This window comes from Neoarius graeffei, chromosome 16 (assembly GCF_027579695.1).
Source record: "Neoarius graeffei isolate fNeoGra1 chromosome 16, fNeoGra1.pri, whole genome shotgun sequence".
In the NCBI taxonomy this organism is placed as follows: domain Eukaryota; kingdom Metazoa; phylum Chordata; class Actinopteri; order Siluriformes; family Ariidae; genus Neoarius; species Neoarius graeffei.
In genome coordinates, this window is record NC_083584.1 from 58,487,930 (window position 1) to 58,512,292 (window position 24,363).

Genomic DNA, 24,363 nt, shown 5'->3' on the forward strand with positions numbered 1-24,363 from the left:
ACCTAACTGTATATCGTCCAACGCGAACTCAAGATCATAAAACATACAAATAGCAGATTCAGACACAACACACTTAGTGTAGAACCTGAGAAAGAAACAAAGCATCTTTGTGGTGTCGCAATTAATTTGGAAAAGGTCTGCTTTATATGATGTGATGATGTGAGCACTGAGGAAAGGGTCCATTAGAGAATTACATCTCTGTCTCCCTGAGACTCCAGAAGCCTTGGGCTACCAATGAAAATGAGGCTGAATTTAATTATGTTTATCTCTCTGCAACAAGACCTTCATTAATGGCACAGAAGCTCAACTTCGATTTCAGAATATATATTTTTTCCTGTTTCGAATATGCCATGTTCAAGCGACAGTCTGTGTTGTAAATAATGGCGTCTGTATGATACTGTATATAAAAACTGGTTGTAGACATGATTACTTGCTATGATTACTACAGTGGGTGTTTGCACAAAGACGGACGTGTCGAGGTTTTGGCCGTCATCCAAACCCTGTAAGTGTGTTATTGACTTTTAAAGCTTTTACCGTACAGACTATATCTGACCTATTTCAACGCAAGTCCTTTTAGCTTCATGGACATGTCCATTAAATTATCCCTCTCCTGTCCTTACTGCGATCACACGATCCCATACCACACATCCTCGAATGAACCAATTTGTGAAGCGTAGACGAGATAATCACAATATCAGTTGTTGTTGTTGATCATCAGCACATGCCTGTGTCTGTCAGCTGAAAAATCATGTCGGTTCAGTTTCCTACCCGGACGGCGAAGCAGCATTTGCCCTTACGCACGGCTTCCTCGTCAGCCTGCCACTGGTGTGGTCGACTGGCCTCAGGCACGTAGGTTGGCTTCTTTCTGCGCAAACTCTGACGCAGCTTATTCATCTCCAAACTCTCAGGATCCCTGGTACTGTGAAGAGCAAAAAAAACAGAGAGAGACTCAGATTAATAGAGTTCATCCTTAGACCTTAAAGGGCACATCTTGGGTATATTTAGGAGCAAGATCAATGTAATTCTCCTATTTTATATTAAACTTTGGTCAAATATCTGTCACATTTTGCGCAATTTTTTTCCCTTGCGCAATACCAGAAAAATTCAGTTGAAATCAAGCCATTTGAGGTGAATTGGTCCGCCTCTGAAAAAACTTGGCACTTGGATTTCCTGGCAAACATTGATTTTCATGACGTCGCGTGCGGGACGCCTTCCTCTGAATCCTACATCAGCGCTGGTTTGTTTATGAGGAAACAACCTGGTGGTTTTCTGCTAATTTCTTCAACGTTATCACGTAATTATTAAAATGGTTAACAGATGTATCGTCGGAGGGTGTAGCAACACCAATGATGATGGGATTAGTACTCATCGTTTTTCAAAAGGCCGGACAACGAGAGAGAAATGGGAGCGCTTCGTGCGAGGCACCCGGAAAAACTGGCAACATGCAACAGACCACAGCATCACATGCGGGACTCACTTCATAAAGCCCAACAACTTTGAGAACTATTTGCAGTGGGAAATGGGCTTCAAGAAGCAACTTGATCTGAAAAAAGACACAGTTCCATCTGTTAGAATGCCCAAAGCAACACCATCTCCATCTGTGTCAACGTCACCAAAGGAGCCAGCCGTGTTCGTCTCCCCTGACATTAGGCGAAGTGCCGCATCCACTGAGGTCCTTGAAGCCGAGGATCAAGCAGAGCCGAGAAAAAGACCAAGAAAATCTGCAATTCACAAGCTGACTTTTCTGACCAGGGTAAGAAATAAGAGAGACTATACTCTAAATTAGGTGTTCCTGTGTTTGTGTGGTACATGGATAATGTTATTTATTGAGACACACAAAAATAAACAACACGAAAGCGCTGGGCGATAATACACTTACTTCACATGTATCAAGGGATATGCATGTCAGGGCTTGAGATCTTGGGACCTATCAAACACATTAAATGTATATCCAACCCTGCTTAGCCGATTCCATGTGTATAGCTTATGAAATCTTTCTCCTACAGTAGCCAGTACTCTCTTCTAAATGAAGAAATATATAAATACATAATAGTAATTAGAAAAAATATGATTTATGTAACAATAGATAGATGAGCATTGATACATGAATCCATGGGTTTAGAAGCTCAGGCGACAATTCCATATTTCAATGCAAAATCGCTAGCTGCTAAACTTGGTCTACACAGGCTGTGCACTGAAACCGTGCAAGCTCGCGCAGCCAGCTGGCGGATCCGCACGTGACGTCACAAATCTGGCTCCAGACTCCTTTGGGATTTTTCCAGACGCGTTTTTTTATTTTATTTTTTTCTGCTGTAGACAAATGGCCTTGTGCAAAATTACCCTTCTGGATGAGTGTGTAAAGGGACATTCTTTCATATTAAAAAAAAACAAAACACGAAATTGGTCCAGAATATGCCCTTTAATCATAATCATTTTTGAGTTTTTGTTTTGTGTGTGTGTGTGTGTGTGTGTGTGTGTGTGTGTGTGTGTAAAACTTATATTCGTGACTTAAAGGAGAACTGAAGGCAAATTTTTTATTATCAAAATTCTATTTATCTCATTTTATTAAATATCGGAATGCATTTTTGATCGCTATTTTGTCACTGCTATAGCAAGTTATGAGTGTTTGAAATATGCGCTGTAATATATCGGTCCGTATGTCAAAGCAACGGCCGTAAACGAGATTCGTTGAGACCTGTGCAAGACATCGTAGGACGGAAGTAAAACGTACAGCGGAAATCAAAGTGACCAACATCTGCCAACGCTGTCAAAAGACGCACGCGCCCTCTTTCGAATGCTGATGTAATCAAGCCGGAAGTTTTGTTTGTTTTGATAGCAATCAGAAAAGTTTGAAAAAAGTAGGCATTAATCGTCATTTAAACTTGTTTCTGTGCAATACTTCGTTTGGAAAACAGTTTTCAAAATGGCGGCACTGACACCTGGCTGACACTTCACGTTTCAAAGTCTCGCACAAGTCTCGTGAAGATCGCGCGGATAAGCGACGCCTGCCGTGGACCAAACGAACTCAATTCAACATGGCTAAAAACCGAATAGGCCGATAAGTATAATATTTAATTGCAATTAGTTGCCAATACGAGTCACGATATAAGGTTACTAAAACCGAAAACGTAATTGAATAACACGTTAATTAAGAAATAAAGCAAGTTTAAAAATGACTTCAGTTCTCCTTTAAAGCAGTGTATCATGTTTTGACTGCTCTTTAAAGTTGCTCTCATTGTCCTGGTTCACCAGTTTGTCTCCGAGTCCTTGTTCAATTCTAAGTCACTACAATCTCATCCATGATATTTTTGCTGCTAGTAGCTCATTCTCAGTGCCTTCTATCATAAAACAAACAATGACTTTCTATTAAACACGATAATTAGGCCATTCATTCTGTCCTTTAATTTGCATTGGTAATTTCAAGTGCTGCAGAATAAAACATGACATAACCCAAGCAGTCTCTTCTAAAGAATGCTGATTGAGGCTAATCACACACAAACCTTTGTGAAGGAAAAATGCACTGATCCACTATATGAGGACAAACAAAAACACACCTTTTAGTGATCAAAAGCAGTCAATGCAAACTGGTGATTTTCATGTCAGAATCAGAATCAAGTTTATTGCCAAGTATGTTGTCACATACAACGAATTTGCTTTGGTGATTGGTGTCTGAACAGTTAAGATAGAAGAATTAAAAAAAAAAAAAAAGACAAAAGGAGTTATATAAATAGAATAACAAATAAGAAGAATCTCAAATGTACAAATATGAACAGCGGACCTATTTTAAGTAGTCTGTGCATGGGTTGTTTTGAAGTCCAAGCAGTCAGTGTTGCCAGATTGGGCGGTTTTCTCCCCGTTGGGGGGTTTCAAGTGCATTTTGGCGGGTTTTGAACAAATTTTGGGCTGGAAAACGTCAGCAGTATCTGGCAACACTGCAAGCAGTACAGTATGTCCCGGAATGTGCAAAAACAGGTCACATGATGAAGATAAAGATGAAGAAGAGTCATGACATGAATGTGTGAGAAGAAGAGAATATGTGCAATGGGTTAAATAAATAGCCAAGCTGTACACTGAACCAGAATATGCAATAAAAGTTCACAGTATGAAGATGTATGACAGGACCAAGAAATGTGTAAATTGCAGTTCAGGGACGAAGTGCATTAATGTCACAGATTGAAAGTGTGAGGTTAGAGTCAGTGGGGTCTCAGGTCTTATTGATGAGGCAGCTGCAGTGGGGAAAAAGCTAGCTTTATGGCATGAGGTTTTGGTTCTAATGGACCGCCAGAGGTGATTCTAGAGTCTGTTGTGGCCCCAAGCAAAAATTTCCAGGGGGCCCTTCTGATCAGTGCTCATCACCAATATGTTATAAATAATCTGACACCAACAAAAAATGTATGAAACCAAAGTTTTTTAAATTCCAAATGTGAAAATACAATGGTAAAGAACAACAAAAACAATAAAAAACAAAATAAACAAGCTCTCGGGCCCCGATTCTCGGGGGGCCCCTGGGCCAGGGGGCCCCAAGCAGTTGCCTGCTTTGCCTGTTCACAAGCTGCGTGTCTGTGGACCGCAGCCTCCTACCAGAGGGGAGTGATTCAAAAAGTTTGTGTCCGGGGTGAGAAGGGTTGGCCACAATCCTTTCTGCTCTTCTCAGGGTCCTGAACTCGTACAGGTCCTGAAGAGACGGAAGGCTGCAGCCAATCATCCCCTCAGCAGAGTGGATGATGCGCTGCAGTCTGCCCTTGTCCCTGGCAGTGGCAGCAGTGTACTGATGGAGGAGGTGAGGCTGGACTTGATGACGGCGGTATAGAAGTGCACCATCACTGTCTTTGGCAAATCGAACTTCTTCAACTGCTGCAGGAAGAACATCCTCTGCTGTCCTTTCTTGGTGAGAGAACAGGCATTCGTCTCTCACTTAAGGTCCTGGGTAATTATAGTGCCCAGGAAGCAGAAATACTCCACAGAGGTTACTGCTGAGTCAAACCAGGTGATGGAGGAGGGTATGGCAGAGCTCCTCCTGATGTCCACATTCATCTCCACTGTCTTTAGAGCATTAAGCTCCAAGTTGTTCTGCCTGTACCGGGGCACCAGATGGTCAACCCCCCTTCCTGTAGACAGACTCGTCCTCATCAGAGAGGAGTCCAATGAGGGTGGTGTCATCTGTGAACTTTAGGAGCTTGACAGACTGATGACTGGAGGTGCAGCTGTTGGTGTACAGGGAGAAGAGCAGAAGAGAAAGGACGCAGCCTTGGGAGGGGGGGGATCCAGTGCTGATGGTTCGGGAGTCAGAGACGTGTTTCCCCAGCTTCATGTGCTGCTTCCTGTCAGATGGGAAGTCAGTGATCTACTTGCAGGTGGAGTCAGACATGCTCAGCTGAGAGAGCTTGTCTTGCAGAAGAGCCAGAATGACAGTGTTTAAGGCCAAACTGAAATCCACAAACAGGAACCTAGCATAGGTTCCTGGGGAGTCCAGGTGCTGGAGGATGAAATGGAGAGCCATGTTGACAGCATCGTCTGCAGATCTGTTGAGTCTGTAGGCGAACTGCATGGGGTCCAGGAGCGGGTCAGTGATGGCTTTAAGGTGGTAAAGCACAAGGCGCTCATACTGTATATACACCCAAGACCTGATACAGATAAATACAAATTACAAAAGGGATTACAAAAGACATAGTAAATAGTCGTGTATGAATGGCTAAAATTTTTACTTTGTGACTTCGTGAGAATGCCTGGGAATGGAGAGGGCTCAACCTTACCACTAAGCTGAACATCTACCGTACTGTGATACTTACCACCCTACTTTACGCCTGTGAGACCTGGACTGTTTACAGCAGACACGCTAAGCAGCCCAACCACTTCCACTTGACCTGCCTCCGCAAACTCTTTCATATCACATGGCAGGACAAAACCCAGGACAAAATGAACTGGACTTCCCAACGTTAACACTCTTCTGCAGAAAGCCCAAGCCAGATGGACTGGCCATGTTGTTACGATGCCAGACAGTCGACTGCCCAAACAGTTGTTGTCTAGAGAGCTGTGCCAAGGCAAGCACTCATCTGGGGGGCAGAAGAAATGCTTCAAGGACAATCTCAAAGTGTCCCTCAAAATCCTAGAAATTGAGCTCAACTCCTGGGAGTCGCTTGCTCAGGATTGTCCAGCATGGCGAGCAAAGCTCACCAGTGGTGCAAGTGCAGCAGAGATGAAACACATTGCCAAGGCCCAGAAGAAACAAGCTGCATGGAAGGCTCGAACTATTGCCACCCCCACTACAGCAGCTACCCACGCATGCCTGACATGTGGGTATACCTTCAAAGCCCAGACTGGCCTCATGAGTCACCTATCACCACCCACCAAATTGAAGTCATGGTCATCTTTGACTCCAAAGGATGAACATAATCATGAATGGCTAGAAATATGGATGTAAAAGTTCCTGATGAAAGTCAATCAGTGATTGACAGTTCACTGAGTCACTTAGTGTCCTTTCCTTTCAATGCTCTCTTCTCATGGCGCTTGGCTCTTCTTCTTTTGTTGTCTTCCTTCCTGTCACTGTCTATCTTTTTGCATATGTCGTAAGTGCACTTCTGCCATTCCAGCCTCTGAATTACAGTGTCCTTCCATGTGTGTAGTGCATCACCATGTTTCAGAATATCCTTGATAGTGTCTTTGTATCTAAGAAATGGAAAACCGATCTTTCTAGTACCTTCTGCCAGTTCACCACAAAATAGTGCTTTGACTGACTGATCATCTGGCAAACATGCAGCATGTCCCACCCAACGCATTTTATTTCTAATAAGTACGTTCTCAATGTCTTCAGCCTTAGCACATTCTAGAATTCATCATTTGTAATGTCGTCATCCCATTTAATCTTTAGAATGGATCTAAGATGCATTAGATCCAATGATTCATGGTGACAGTGTGGGAGATATGCTCCACTTCTTTGATGTCCTCACTACAGGTTTCCTCAGCTTTAATTTCCGCCTGTATGCAGGAATCAGGTGGACCATGGCATGGTCAGCGTGGCCCAGTGCAGCATGGGGTACAACGTGACGGATATTGTTGACTGTAGCGTAGCAGTGATCCTAAATATTTTCCTCTCTGGTCAGGCATTTAATAAACTGTTTGTGTTTGGCGTTTGTATTACAGTCTGCTCTGAAAACATCCGAGCTGCTGTTAACATCTACTGTATTCATATTGTTTGGCGTTTGTGCTCATGTCCTTTCATGCTCTCAGCTCGGCTACACCACACTATGATTCCTCGAAACATATCTGTGAACAACCTCTTTCAGTGTAAACACTTTTTTGTGTAGGAGAAATTACAGCAAATGTTCTCCAGTAGTGCAAACATGGACGAATCCACATCCCACTTCGATCATAAATGTGTTTTAAAATAGCACTGAGGGGGTTTTCAGGGATGGATAAATCCATAGCAGCAGCTCTGATGTTGGCTGACAGACAGGAGGCTGGAGGGAAAAGTCAAAAATGAATGAAAGAAAGAACAAGAGGGAATGCTGAGAAGTAGGGACTTAAGGGCGAAAACAAACCAATTAGGACAAGAGGAGAAATGGGAAATGGGTGGAACTCCGATCTCATCTGATTGAGGTCAGTGTTGTAATGCATGGCTTGCTCTCAGTGGTGGTGCCAGACACTCACAAATGGCAAGAGAAACACTGCCACACTCCAGTAGATTTCAACCCTCAGGGTGCAGGATCGACTCCACAAACCGAATCTCATCAGAGAAACTGGTGATTTATTGCCAGAGCGAGTCATGGAGAAGGAAAAATCTCACTACAAAACACGCATCTGAAACATGTCACTCCACTCGCCAGCACCACCCAAAGATGTGAGCTCAGCACCAAATGGGAACCAGCTGGAGTCTGGTAAGAATTACAACACAACAGATGAAGGAATGGAATGAGAATTGGCAATCACAGAACTTTAGATCTCTCAGACACAGACAGCACACGCCTTCACAAGAGCCAACGCAGTTTTCAAACAAATATAAAGACTATATTACAGCAGATTGTATGAACTGCAAGTATCAAAGTTTGTACATTCCACGATTTTCAGTTTAGTCTGTTTCTATCTTCCCCACTGCGACGTCTACGTCTCTATTTGTATGAACACACTCACATCGTCCATCATGAACTGCTGAAGGAGGAGATATCATCCACAACGATTTTATGTTGTTACCTCGCCCAGGATGGAGTCCACCAGGGGGCGAGGTATTGTTTTCGGTGGGGTTTGTTTATGATGTTACGGGAAAACGGCTGGACCAATCTTCATGAAACTTTCAGGATAGATGGGCATTGGTCTCAAATAGAACCTCCAACATTCTGGGGGTCATCCAGTCAAGGTCAAGGTTTTTGTGGCTACTGCTTCATATAGAGGCAGCAGCCACTATGTATTCTGATTGGCTGACAGCAGTACGGTGTGTTCTGACTGGCTGAGCGCAGCAAAGAATCAGAATCAGAACCATGTTTATTGGCCAAGTATGTTCATACACAAGGTCAAAATCAAGGTCAAGGTCGCCAAAAAGGTCAAAATCGTTTTTTTCGCGATATCTTCCTTCACATTCATCATAAGTGCGACCGGGCGAGGTTTGTTTTGCCTGGCAACACTTATTGTTGTTGTTGATTAACTGAGTTTCAAAAATGTGAAAAGGATCCATATAAACCCAGGACCATTTGGGATGTTTCCTATCATTAAAAGATCCATCAGAATGCTAAAATTTCATTGAAATGTCAGAACCAGAATTGCGATCAACTTGTTAAACCCATTAAACTTTTTTTCCCCCTCTTGAATTTCTGACAATTTTTAATTGTATAAAGAATGCACAAAAGCTCGTTACAACCAGATCGAGAGCTATATCCATCCAGAATGCATCCTAAAGAAATACAATCAGATTTAGGCCACGCCCAAGTCAGGTTTAAATACAGATACGGATAGTGGCGCTGCATTTCACCCATGCAATCATACGTATAATGACGAATCACTATCATCTCAAATAATCCTGTTTGACTGGGATTTATTCTGTGAATGTGTCCCCAGTGTTTTTGCTTTTTACACATCTTGCTTTTCATGCTCTTGATGTGTCCCGAATCGCTTTTCTCTGAGGTTGTAGCCTCAGGATGCATAACTTCACCAACACTGACATTTCTTTTTTTTCATGCTGAGAATCAACTGCAACAGCTTATTTGATTTGAAGAACGATAGGCACACCACTGTTTTATTTCAGTTTACGTCACTTTTCTTGCCCGGTTCACTGGATATAGCCGACAACACGAACCCTTGAATTAAATCTGACAACCTCAGTCATTATTTCTTTTCAAATTAAGTGTACAGAGCCAATATATCGAAAAATCATTCATTCACAGCCCATTAATTTATTGCCTCATTTTACATTTTTCTTCACAGTGCTTTGCATGAGAGTGTGTGTGGAAACGGACTTCAGTTCAGATCATTATGAAGTCCTTGAAGATTACAATATTAGCTCTTCCAGGTCACAGGCAGCAATTTGTAGATTCACTGCGTTCACTCTCCATTAGTGTTGTGTAAATCTGCTGCTTGGTGTTTTATGTCCTTTTGGCATCACAGTGACACAGGAACTAATATCTGTGCCACATCCTATATGTTAGACTCGATTACTGATCGATCCCTTGATAATGACCTGATGGTTATCTGTGCTGTAGTTTGAGTAAACGTCACTTGAACGATATTGTATGTTTAGTGTGACCACTCTGGCTGAGGACGAGAGGCTTCGGGCCAAGAGAACCGCACTCTGGGTGGGTGATGTTGCACTGAATCATAAGAAAACACTTGTTTCTGAAATAACACAAACACATACGACTAAGGAGAAAAAAAAAAAGAACTTTTGCTCTGATGAACTTTCACAGTCTGAGATTTAGTAAAGCACATCACTGCAGTGCAGGACGGGGAAAATGACGGGAACTCAATTCAACAATACGAGAGCTTTCTCAGGATGGGAAATGTTTGGTGTCTTCAAGAGAACTCAAAGGGATGAACATTTTCCTGTATCAGCAAGAAAATTTTAGAAAAAAAAAGGAGACTCAGAATTATATAATCATGCTGTTAGTCATGATGACCTCATTCAGAGAAGTCAATCACAGCTCTTTTACTGGAAAAGTATGGCAAGAACCTGACAACAGGAAACAGCTGACAAAAGAACAGTGGCACTCTACACAGCTGAGAATGAAAAGAAAAAATGTGATGCTACACAGCTGAGAACAAAAATAATGGGACTATGACACATGGCCAAAAAAGAAAATAAGTGTTACACTCCACAGCTAAAAACGGGACAGTGTTACACTCCACAGCTGCGACCAGGACAGCAATACACTCCACAGCTAAAAACAGAACAGTGATAGACTAGACAGCTAAAAACAGAACAGTGTTACACTACACAGCTGAGACCAGAACAGTGTTGCACTACACAGCTAAATACAGAACGGTGTTGTTGGGGGCGTCGTGGCTCAGGCGCCGTGCCGTGGGTCCGGGGACCCGGGTTTGGTTCCGGCCCAAGGTCATTTCCCGATCCCTCCCTGTCTCTCTCTCCCGCTCGTTTCCTGTCTCTGCACTGTCCTATCCAATGGAGGTGCAAAAAGCCAAAAAAAAAAAATCTTTAAAAACAGAACAGTGTTGCACTACATAGCTGAGACCAGAACAGTGTTACACTACACAGCTAAAAACAGAGCAGTGTTACACTACACAGTTGAGACCAGAACAGTGTTACACTACACAGCTGAGACGAGAACAGTGTTGCACTACACAGCTAAAAACAGAACAGTGTTACACTACACAGCTGAGACCAGAACAGTGTTACACTACACAGCTGAGACCAGAACAGTGTTACACTACACAGCTGAGACCAGAACAGTGTTGCACTACACAGCTGAGACCATAACAGTGTTATACTACACAGCTAAAAACAGAACAGTGTTACACTACACAGCTAAAAACAGAACAGTGTTACACTACACAGCTGAGACCAGAACAGTGTTACACTACACAGCTGAGACCAGAACAGTGTTACACTACACAGCTGAGACCAGAACAGTGTTACACTACACAGCTGAGACCAGAACAGTGTTGCACTACACAGCTGAGAACAGAACAGTGTTGCACTACACAGCTGAGACCAGAACAGTGTTGCACTACACAGCTGAGACCAGAACAGTGTTATACTACACAGCTGAGACCAGAACAGTGTTACACTACACAGCTGAGACCAGAACAGTGTTGCACTACACAGCTGAGAACAGAACAGTGTTGCACTACACAGCTGAGACCAGAACAGTGTTGCACTACACAGCTGAGACCAGAACAGTGTTATACTACACAGCTGAGACCAGAACAGTGTTACACTACACAGCTGAGACCAGAACAGTGTTGCACTACACAGCTGAGACCAGAACAGTGTTGCACTACACAGCTGAGACCAGAACAGTGTTATACTACACAGCTGAGACTAGAACAGTGTTACACTACACAGCTAAAAACAGAACAGTGTTACACTACACAGCTGAGACGAGAACAGTGTTACACTACACAGCTGAGACCAGAACAGTGTTACACTACACAACTGAGACCAGAACAGTGTTACACTACACAGCTGAGACTAGAACAGTGTTACACTACACAGCTAAAAACAGAACAGTGTTACACTACACAGCTGAGACGAGAACAGTGTTACACTACACAGCTGAGACGAAAACAGTGTTACACTACACAGCTGAGACCAGAAGAGTGTTACACTACACAGCTGAGACCAGAACAGTGTTATACTACACAGCTGAAACTAGAACAGTGTTACACTACACAGCTGAGACCAGAAGAGTGTTACACTACACAGCTGAGACCAGAAGAGTGTTACACTACACAGTTGAGACCAGAACAGTGTTACACTACACAGCCGAGACCAGAACAGTGTTACACTACACAGCCGAGACCAGAACAGTGTTACGCTACACAGCCGAGACCAGAAGAGTGTTATGCTACACAGCTGAGACCAGAACAGTATTACGCTACACAGCTGAGACCAGAACAGTGTTACGCTACACAGCTGAGACCAGAACAGTGTTACGCTACAGAGCTGAGACCAGAACAGTGTTACGCTACAGAGCTGAGACCAGAACAGTGTTACACTACACAGCTGAGACCAGAACAGTGTTACACTACACAGCTGAGACGAGAACAGTGTTACACTACACAGCTGAGACGAGAACAGTGTTACACTACACAGCTGAGACCAGAACAGTGTTACACTACACAGCTGAGACCAGAACAGTGTTACACTACACAGCTGAGACCAGAACAGTGTTACACTACACAGCTGAGACGAGAACAGTGTTACACTACACAGCTGAGACGAGAACAGTGTTACACTACACAGCTGAGACCAGAACAGTGTTACACTACACAGCTGAGACGAGAACAGTGTTACACTACACAGCTGAGACGAGAACAGTGTTACACTACACAGCTGAGACCAGAACAGTGTTACACTACACAGCTGAGACCAGAACAGTGTTACACTACACAGCTGAGACCAGAACAGTGTTACACTACACAGCTGAGACCAGAACAGTGTTACACTACACAGTTGAGACCAGAACAGTGTTACACTACACAGTTGAGACCAGAACAGTGTTACACTACACAGCTGAGACCAGAACAGTGTTACACTACACAGCCGAGACCAGAAGAGTGTTACACTACACAGCTGAGACCAGAAGAGTGTTACACTACACAGCCGAGACCAGAACAGTGTTACACTACACAGCCGAGACCAGAACAGTGTTACACTACACAGCCGAGACCAGAACAGTGTTACACTACACAGCCGAGACGAGAACAGTGTTACACTACACAGCTGAGACCAGAACAGTGTTACACTACACAGCTGAGACCAGAACAGTGTTACACTACACAGCTGAGACGAGAACAGTGTTACACTACACAGCTGAGACCAGAACAGTGTTACACTACACAGCTGAGACCAGAACAGTGTTACACTACACAGCTGCAGAGCCTCCTATTTTCCGTTTCAAAAAAACATTAAATTCCGTTTCAGAGAATGGCTAATTCCATTTCAATTCCGTTTCAGACAATTTGTTTCAGTTATATGGTCAAATGACAACTAAATTGGCCTTTTTAGATTTTCAACATATAAAATACATAATTCAGAATCAGAATTCTTAAGTACATGTAATAAATGCATGAAATTTTATGTTTCAGGTAACTGGTGTTGGGAGGCATCTGCATGTTTGTTGTCCTTGTGCATCTATCCCTGTAAGGCCACACCAATTTAATTAGTTGGTTCTCTGATTTTTTCAGGAAAAATATGAAGCGAGCGGGCGAAAAAAAAAAATGCTCTGATGGTAAAATTAGCGGTGGAAATAGACCAAACAATACAGGCAAACCAGTAAACAGATAGGCTAAATAAACGATTGAATTAGTCAACTGAACATCTACAATGCACAGAAAAAAATATTTGACCAGGAGTAGGCTACTTCACAAGTCTTTAACGAAAGTGAAAGGGGCGATTTGATTGGTTTTCGACATCACGTGATCTCACGTCATGTGACCTTTTCTGTTGGCGGGAGTTTGATTTCGATTTTTTTTTTCATTTTGCATTTTCTTCAAGCGGCGATTCCGAGAACCAACTAATCGAATTGGTGTGGCCTAATCCTGCTTTACTGGCCTGCTGTAGTACAACTTCATATAAAGCTTTAAACTTTCTGTACACAGTCTAATATCTTAATGCACCTTAGAATCAACACGAAATTTCACTTCACTGAAAATGTGTTTCTTTCATTGATTTAAGACTGTAGTTAATTAGTGCTGTTAACTTGATTGTTGACTGGCTCCTGCTATTTTCTTTAAAACTTTATATTGTATATTAATACTTTTATGGTTATCCTTACTCTTTATACATGTACATTTAAATAAAACAATCTGTTATCATTTTATCCATGTTTTTCAAACTTTTATTTGTTGTTATGCTTACAATGTTTTCAGTGCAACGACAGGTCTAACAAAGTGTGTGACAGTGTCCATTTAATATATACTTTAAATGATTCAAATTATTTAACAGTCAACTCTATTATTAGTTTAATTTACATTTTGCCTGTAAATTATTCATTTAATAATGCACAAGGCTTCAAACTCTTTATATCGAAAATCATTCTTCGGAACATAACTTCTTATTTAAGAACATAAACCATTAAATCATGAAAATAATCAGTTGCTATTATATAATGTTAAACTGAAAAGCCTTGGTGCAAACTACTAATGGAAATCTGACTGTCCAAAATCTGCCTTCAAGATCACCATTATAATACAGCATTAGGAGTCCCTTTGTGCTTGAAAATAATCCGTGGCCACGCGTTAGTAACGTGTGGGAACGAGATCCTATTCCGTGGCCACCACTTGTTCAATGCGTGGGAACGAGATGATTATTAGGTGGCCACGAAATAATAACACGTGGCCACGAGAAGTGTTAGTCATGTCATCACTGAGACTGTTGACTTTCTGGCATCAGTAGCTTCAGCCGCAAATATGGACAAGTTTGATCTGATTTCGTTTTATTTTAATCTAGGAATGAATTATAATGATATCCTTAAATCACTTGCAGTTAGACATGGAGTAATTCTGAGCAAGAGACACTTAATTCAGCTGCTCAAAAAGCACGAGCTCAAACGTAGACAATATGCTGACCTCGGGGAAGTTATAGATTTCATCATACAGGATAAATCCTGTATTTATTGCACAATTGACAGCCGCTCAAAAACTGGACATCATCCCATCAGGCTGGAACTTGAATCATCTCGTGGCCACGCATTATTAATGCGTGGCCACCCGATAATCATCTCGTTCTCACGCATTAAGCAAGTCGTGGCCACGGAATAGGATCTCATTCCCACGCGTTATTAACTTGTGGCCACGGAATATTTTTTTTCACCCACGTCACCAGAGGGGCTCCGTAGATTCCGTTTCTGAGCACTAATTCCATTTCTGACCCCAATTTCCGTGATTTCCGTCCGTTTTCCGCGATCGCGGAAAATCGGAGGCCCTACAGCTGAGACCAGAACAGTGTTACACTACACAGCCGAGACCAGAACAGTGTTGCACTACACAGCCGAGACCAGAACAGTGTTACACTACACAGCTGAGACCAGAACAGTGTTACACTACACAGCCGAGACCAGAACAGAACAGTGTTACACTACACAGCTGAGACCAGAACAGTGTTACACTACACAGCTGAGACCAGAACAGTGTTACACTACACAGCTGAGACCAGAACAGTGTTACACTACACAGCTGAGACCAGAACAGTGTTACACTACACAGCTGAGACAAGAACAGTGTTACACTACACAGCTGAGACCAGAACAGTGTTACACTACACGGCTGAGACCAGAACAGTGTTACACTACACAGCTGAGACCAGAACAGTGTTACACTACACGGCTGAGACCAGAACAGTGTTACACTACACGGCTGAGACCAGAACAGTGTTACACTACACGGCTGAGACAAGAACAGTGTTACACTACACAGCTGAGACCAGAACAGTGTTACACTACATGGCTGAGACAAGAACAGTGTTACACTACACGGCTGAGACCAGAACAGTGTTGCACTACACAGCCAAGACCAGAACAGTTACACTACAGCTGAGACCAGAAGAGTGTTACACTACACAGACAAGACCAGAACAGTTACACTACACAGCTAAAAACAGAACAGTGTTACACTACACAGCTGAGACCAGAACAGTGTTACACTACACAGCTGAGACCAGAACAGTGTTACACTACACAGCTGAGACCAGAACAGTGTTACTCGTACAGTACACAGCTGAGACCAGAACAGTGTTACACTACACAGCTGAGACCAGAACAGTGTTACACTACACAGCTGAGACCAGAACAGTGTTACTCGTACAGTACACAGCTGAGACCAGAACAGTGTTACACTACACAGCTGAGACCAGAACAGTGTTACACTACACAGCTGAGACCAGAACAGTGTTACTCGTACAGTACACAGCTGAGACCAGAACAGTGTTACACTACACAGCTGAGACCAGAACAGTGTTACGCTACAGAGCTGAGACCAGAACAGTGTTACGCTACAGACCTGAGACCAGAACAGTGTTACTCGTACAGTACACAGCTGAGACCAGAACAGTGTTACACTACACAGCTGAGACCAGAACAGTGTTACACTACACAGCTGAGACCAGAACAGTGTTACACGACACAGCTAAAAACAGAACAGTGTTACACGACACAGCTAAAAACAGAACAGTGTTACACTACACGGCTGAGACCAGAACAGTGTTACACTACACGGCTGAGACCAGAACAGTGTTACACTACACGGCTGAGACCAGAACAGTGTTACACTACACGGCTGAGACCAGAACAGTGTTACACTACACGGCTGAGACCAGAACAGTGTTACACTACACGGCTGAGACCAGAACAGTGTTACACTACACGGCTGAGACAAGAACAGTGTTACACTACACAGCTGAGACCAGAACAGTGTTACACTACATGGCTGAGACAAGAACAGTGTTACACTACACGGCTGAGACCAGAACAGTGTTGCACTACACAGCCAAGACCAGAACAGTTACACTACAGCTGAGACCAGAAGAGTGTTACACTACACAGACAAGACCAGAACAGTTACACTACACAGCTAAAAACAGAACAGTGTTACACTACACAGCTGAGACCAGAACAGTGTTACACTACACAGCTGAGACCAGAACAGTGTTACACTACACAGCTGAGACCAGAACAGTGTTACTCGTACAGTACACAGCTGAGACCAGAACAGTGTTACACTACACAGCTGAGACCAGAACAGTGTTACACTACACAGCTGAGACCAGAACAGTGTTACTCGTACAGTACACAGCTGAGACCAGAACAGTGTTACACTACACAGCTGAGACCAGAACAGTGTTACACTACACAGCTGAGACCAGAACAGTGTTACTCGTACAGTACACAGCTGAGACCAGAACAGTGTTACACTACACAGCTGAGACCAGAACAGTGTTACGCTACAGAGCTGAGACCAGAACAGTGTTACGCTACAGACCTGAGACCAGAACAGTGTTACTCGTACAGTACACAGCTGAGACCAGAACAGTGTTACACTACACAGCTGAGACCAGAACAGTGTTACACTACACAGCTGAGACCAGAACAGTGTTACACGACACAGCTAAAAACAGAACAGTGTTACACGACACAGCTAAAAACAGAACAGTGTTACACTACACAGCTGAGACGAGAACAGTGTTAAGGCCAATTTATGCTGACAACCCAGTCCTCGCAGACGGTGTCGCAGACAGTGTCTGCGTAGCCCCCCCACCTTCGCAGACGCTCTGCGCGCACCTCCCAAAATTGTGACCACCGCAGAAGCCTCGCAGACAGCGCCGCAGACAAGAGGGCTCTGATTGGTCCACTCTACATCCGCTGTACACGCACTTCCGCTTCCCTACTTTCCCGGTTTTTGTTTTCACGACCGGCATTTTTAAAAACACGAGCGAAGATGGAGCAGCATGAAGAGCGGTTGATTGAGGAAGTACGTACATCTATACGACTCCAGTTCTAGTCATTATAAAAAAAAAAGTTCTAGTCATTATAAGTAACCAGAGGATAAACACTCCACTAACCACACCCACCAACTACTCCTAGTGACTTTGCGCCCCCTTGCGTTGTGCCGGTGAATAACATCGCTCATGCCTATTACTCCCCGCTCAACGATAAATTACAACTGTCTGCGAAAAGCTATCTGCGAAAGCCTTGTCGCAAGAGCATGCAGAGGCCTTTACACTACACAGCTGAGACCAGAACAGTATTACTTGTACAGTACACAGCTGAGACGAGAACAGTGTTACACTACACAGCTGAGACGAGAACAGTGTTACTTGTACAGTACACAGCTGAGACGAGAACAGTGTTACACTACACAGCTGAGACCACAACAGTGTTACTTGTACAGTACACAACTGAGACGAGAACAGTGTTACTTGTACAGTACACAGCTGAGACGAGAACAGTGTTACTTGTACAGTACACAGCTGAGACGAGAACAGTGTTACACTACACAGCTGAGACCAGAACAGTGTTACACTACACAGCTGAGACCACAACAGTGTTACTTGTACAGTACACAGCTGAGACGAGAACAGTGTTACTTGTACAGTACACAGCTGAGACGAGAACAGTGTTACTTGTACAGTACACAGCTGAGACGAGAACAGTGTTACACTACACAGCTGAGACCAGAACAGTGTTACACTACACAGCTGAGACCAGAACAGTGTTACACTACACAGCTGAGACCAGAACAGTGTTACTTGTGCAGTACACGGCTGAGACGAGAACAGTTTTACACTACATCTCACACTACGTCCACGAACAGGTTAATTATCAAGTCGCAGAACTGTTCTCCCCACCTGTTTTGGTTTCAAGGCTGTTCCATCTGTTCCTACATTCTGCTCACCATTTCTTTTCCTCAGGGCACGCACGCACACACACACAAACCTCGGTTCTTGCAGTATTCATTTCTTTTATGTAAGGAAATCTAAAAAATAAAAATATATATTTCCTGACTTAAACTAAATTAATACTGACGTTATTTTTGTGAATGAAAGTTTAAAACCTGTACATCATGATTTTCATTCATCTATCAATCTTCTAACTGCAGCGTAACACAGCACTTTTCTACTTATATGTACTGTGTATTTACAGTTGAGTGCAAAAATGTCCATCCTTCACACAGGCTGTAAAATGGTCCTATTGTACATGAATTCCAAAATGTCAAAAAAAAAAAGCCTTGAATGTTAGTGACCTTCAGCAATGAAGCTGCAAACTCTCAAACTGTTTTTTGTCATCTGCGGTTTTGCAGATACTGATCCCAAACCAATCCCAGGTCATCTGTTCTGTGCCCAATCAGTGTGATTATATCCAGGTTTTGGCAAGACGCACTTATTCTCGCATTTTTCTAATTTTTCTGTCCTTTTTTGCCCCATTGAAATGAGCTTCACACTCAAAGTCTTCCTGCTCGGTTGTGCTTCATCAGAGAGCCATCAAACATAACATGACACCTCAGGACAACTCATCCAACACAGGCATGAACTCAGCTCTGAACCCGCACTCATCTTTGTCTTGTTTTTCATCCATCATTTTTTTCTCCCATTGGCGGCAATGCATTTCTGGCCCCATTCAAATGAATGGGGTTTTGGAATCAAAGTCATCCTGCTCAGGTCACGCTTCATCAGAGAGTCACCAAATTTAAGTTCATAGCTCAGACCCACTCACCCAACCCACACTTTCATCCATCAAGAGCCACAGTAGGGTTTTTTTTTTGTACTGCGGCACAATCACACTCATTTTCTTGTCATAATGCACTTCTAGTTAATTATTAATATCTTCAAATACACGGCTATTTGAACAGTGACATTTCTGTTCCTTGTGATAATTTTGCCCTATCTGCAAACATGAACACATGGGTACTGTTGGTATAAAAGTCCAGACATTCTCTTGTCTTTTTTATTTTGTCCTAACATCTGCAAATAAAGTTAGGTCTTGATCTAGTCATCTGATATGTCCTTCTATTGATCCATCCATTTTTGTCTCAATGTCCTGTTCATCACTTCATGATTCGGTTTTATATATCATCTCATTATCTCTAGCCGCTTTATCCTGTTCTACAGGGTCGCAGGCGAGCTGGAGCCTATCCCAGCTGACTACGGGCGAAAGGCGGGGTACACCCTGGACAAATCGCCAGGTCATCACAGGGCTGACACATAGACACACACAACCATTCACACTCACATTCACACCTACGCTCAATTTAGAGTCACCAGTTAACCTAACCTGCATGTCTTTGGACTGTGGGGGAAACCGGAGCACCCGGAGGAAACCCACGCGGACACGGGGAGAACATGCAAACTCCGCACAGAAAGGCCCTCGCCGGCCACGGGGCTCGAACCCGGACCTTCTTGCTGTGAGGCGACAGCGCTAACCACTACACCACCGTGCCGCCCCATATAGATAGATAGATAGATATAGGGTGTTTCAAAAAATTTATTATTTGAGCTGTACACTTGTGGTCAGAAGTTTACATACAGTGACATGAATGTCATCTTGGATATGAATGTCATGGCAATATTTGGGCTTTCAGTAATTTCTTTGAACTGTTCTTTGTCTGTGGCAGAATGATTGTACAGCATACAGCTTTAATAAAAAAAAAAAACACTAGAATTTGGTGCACAAGTTTTAATTTTCTTTGGGTTTTCTGAAATCAACGCAGGGTCAAAATTATACATACAGGATAAAAAAAAAATTTACATACGCTCACTTAGATTATTAATTCAGAGGTACTGAAACTTCCAAAATGTCTCTTATCTTGCCAAGGCCGAGGTCTCTTAACTTCCTGTTTGTGATCATGATTGACTACAGCTGGTAGCTTCTCTGTGCCTTCATAAAAAGGGTTTGTTTACAGCACTCATTGGATTGACCAACACACAGTAAAATGGGAAAGTCCAAGGAGCTCAGTGCAGATCTGAGAAAGAGGATTGCAGAAATGCACAACTCCGGAATGTCTCTTGGAGCCATTTCTAAACAACTGCAAATTACAAGATCAGTTCAAACAATTGTATGCAAGTTATTGTGAGGTGTAGTCACTTTGCCAAGCCACTTTGCTTCAAAAAAAAAAACCCCAAACTGTCACCTTCAGCTGAAAGAAAATTGGTTTGGATGGTCAGGAACAACCTGGGAACCACCATGCCACAGCACTGCCATGAACTGGAAGCTGATGGATCACTGTCTACAGTTCAGATCACCATAGACTAAGAGGCTGCTATCCAAGAAATAACCCCCTGCTCCAGAACTGATACCTTCAAGCTTAACTAAAGTTTGAAGCTGATCACACGGACAAAGAAAAAGCCTTCTGGAGGAAAGCAGTATGGTTAGATGAGACAAAGATTGAGTTGTTTGGCCACAATGACCACCATGTACAGAAGGACACTGTACCAGCTGGTGGTGGTGGTGGTGGTAGGATCATCATGCTCTGGGACTGTTTTGCTGCCAGTAGAACTGGTTTGTTGCACAAAGTGGATGGAATAATGAAGGACGACTACCTCAGAATTCTTCAGCATAAACCATCAGAAAATTGAACACAACTTGGGACTTACAACAGGATAATGAACCCAAACACACATCAGAGCTGGTTGTGGAGGATAAAGCAGGCTAACATGAAGCTTAAAACAAGTCCTGATATAAACCCTATTGAAAATATATGGACCGTGCTTATAAGTCGAGTCCATGCCAAGAAAAAAAACAAATTTAATTGAACTCTACCAATTCTACCATGAAGAGTCGTGAAATATCCAACCAGAATTCTGCCAGAAGCTTGTTCATGGGAAACAAAAATGCTTGGACAAGGTGAATCTTGCGAAGAGACATTTTACCCAAATATTAGGTGTGCTGTATGTAAATTTTTGACCCTGCGTTGATTTCAGAAAACCTAAAGAAAATTAAAACTTGTGCACCAAATTCTAGTGCTTTTTTTTTAATTAAAGATGTATACCGTACAATCATTCTGCCACAGACAAAGAACAGTTCAAAGAAATTACTGAAAGCCCAAATACTGCCATGACATTCATATCCAAGATGACATTCATGTCACTGTATGTAAACTTCTGACCACAACTGTATATCTACAGTTGTTTTTGACACCAAATAAACATTTGCAACATGCAAGAAGTGCTGCATAAGGCATCCTACTTTTTATGTTGAAGTCCGTCTCTGCAAATCCCAGCGTTTGACATGTCCCGGGTTCGTCTCGTCCCGTCCAATCCGTGCATCGTCTGACCATGAGCCAGCCTCACATTTCTAAGTATTTCCCTTTGGTTTGTCAGGGAGATTGGTTTAAATAAAACAAGAAAGCTGTACGTGTTGTGTTCTACAGCATAATATTGTCAACGCTGTAATTAAGAGAGTCGGAAACTGCACAGAGCAAGAGCACTAGAAGAAGGCGGCTTATGCAAGCATGAGACTTCCATGCAAAGATGTGAGTGTGAGAGATTGAGAGAGATACTGAGAGAGGGGTAAAGTTAGACAGACTGAAGCTCAGGACAGCATCTGATTCTAAATAAGGAGCCTGAGTCAGATAGCTTGATATAAACAACCGGAATAACACTTTAACCATATCCATTTCGATCCACTTTTTATATTAAGGGAGGGTGTTGGGAAAGGCAAGAGTTCTCCTGACAAATCAGCCCTCGAGTACGTCTCACCGGGAGCGTACATTTATGCGGTCTCCCATATAATCATGGCTGCAGTGCTTGTGGAGACGATGCGAACGTTCGCATTAACGCCAGCTCTGTGGGCGAAGGGGGTAATGGTGGCTTTTCAGCAGCGTGACAGGAAGAGAGTTACAGTTTGGCTCCACTTTAACCTCCTCCGCTCAGCCTTAAACGGTTCATAAGAAGAAAAGAGATAGAAAGCGACCCTCTCTGTTGATCAGAGCAGTTCGACATCAGCCTGCCTTGTGCTACGTTGCAGACTTCCAAATTTTGTAGATTTAAAGGATTTCCTTTGATGTGTAGAAAGAGACAGGCACACGGTGTGTAACCCAGTTTCCAGACCCCTCACTAGAGAACAAAAAGTCCGTGGGATTGAGGGATCCAGCGCTTCCTATCTGGGTGGCGTCAAGCCCAAAGTTGAGGGAGTAGAAACAACAGAGTCATTGTGTTTCAGACTGGATAAGTGTGTTTCACGCTGTACAGTGTTGTTGGGGCAAGGATTTACCGTAGGGGTTAGGGTTCCAGATCCAGCTTTCACGAACATGACTTGTTCTTACCGCTCGATATAAGACCACCGTCAGTGGATTTCTTTCCTCATGAGTGTGTCAGAGTGAGGTGGAGGGTTTCGTGGGTTTTTTTTTGTTTTGGGGGGGGGGGATTTATCAGTGGTTAATATAACACATAAAGCAGCACAGTTGATTATACAAAGAATATCAAGAAATGAACCAGGGGTTTACAGAAGGAGGAGAAAAAGAAGTGAAGATCTGGGTCTACGAAGTGAGAAATCATTTCCCTCAATCACCAGCATGTTACTGGAATCATTTTCAGTGGAAGATATATTTTTCCATGTGTATTCATTTTAACAATATGGCAAGATTTCATTCAGATACTGAAGAATTGTTTTTAATATTTATGCGGCGAGTTTGAAATCCCAACTCCACTTCAACTACTCTCTGGCACACTGCACAAAATAAAAATCTTAGGAAGTTTATGTGTCTATTTTCAAGTCAAAACATCTAGCCACCCTTATTATAAGACATAATTGCCCAACAAGCAAAACCTCATTTAGCTAGAAAGGCTAGTTTTTAGACAGTCCATCTTGAAAATCTTGTATAGACAAAATGTCTTGAAAAAGTCTCATTTGGAGCACCTTTGAAAATAAAACAAGTTTTTTTTTTAAAACAAGTAAGTACATTTTGGACATTTGTCAAATGCGGTTCATCTTCTCATCTCATCTCATTATCTCTAGCCGCTTTATCCTGTTCTACAGGGTTGCAGGCGAGCTGGAGCCTATCCCAGCTGACTACGGGCGAAAGGCGGGGTACACCCTGGACAAGTCGCCAGGTCATCACAGGGCTGCGGTTCATCTTGTTTCAAGAAAAAAAAAAAGTATGCTTGTTTTGGGAATAAATGAACTTTACTGAAATCTTTGAATCTTTCATTACAATTCAACTCCACCTTACAGATCCTAAGTTTACTGCGACTGTTTTCTCAGTCATTCAGATTGAGCTCCTTCTAGATGCTGTACAGACTCTAGACCAGACAAGTGCCTTCAAAAAGGCTATGAGTGGGTGGAGGGCGTTTTAGTGACGTCTTTTTGGAATGCTGTGAGTTAAGTTTAGTGGGGGTTTTTTTGTGCCTGATCTTGTAAACCCCTCGTACACATGAATAGTCAGTGCCCCCAAAATGCACTGTTGCTTTGGCGTTGTGTAAGCACTGTAAGTCAAAATGCGTAGACTTTTTTTTTATTTTTATTATTATTATTATTATTATTTTTGGTGCCTGAGGTCCTGGGGAAGTGGAATCTTAAAGGAACAGTCCACTGTACTTCCATAATGAAATATGCTCTTATCTGAATTGAGACGAGCTGCTCCGTACCTCTCTGAGCTTTGCGCGACCTCCCAGTCAGTCAGACGCAGTCAGACGCGCTGTCACTCCTGTTAGCAATGTAGCTAGGCTCAGCATGGCCAATGGTATTTTTTGGGGCTGTAGTTAGATGCGAC

General features: G+C 42.9%; 1 protein-coding gene across 3 annotated transcripts in view; it reads right to left on the minus strand.

Annotated features, from left to right (window-relative positions):
- numbl (NUMB like endocytic adaptor protein) overlaps positions 1 to 24,363 on the minus strand; it is a 104,267-nt gene that overhangs the window by 25,923 nt on the left and 53,981 nt on the right. For all 3 annotated transcript variants that reach the window (XM_060943244.1, XM_060943245.1, XM_060943243.1), the window contains exon 2: positions 769 to 919. In XM_060943244.1, coding sequence (XP_060799227.1) covers positions 769 to 894 — 126 coding nt within the window. In that variant the 5' untranslated portion in view covers positions 895 to 919. The remainder of the gene's footprint in view (positions 1 to 768; positions 920 to 24,363) is intronic.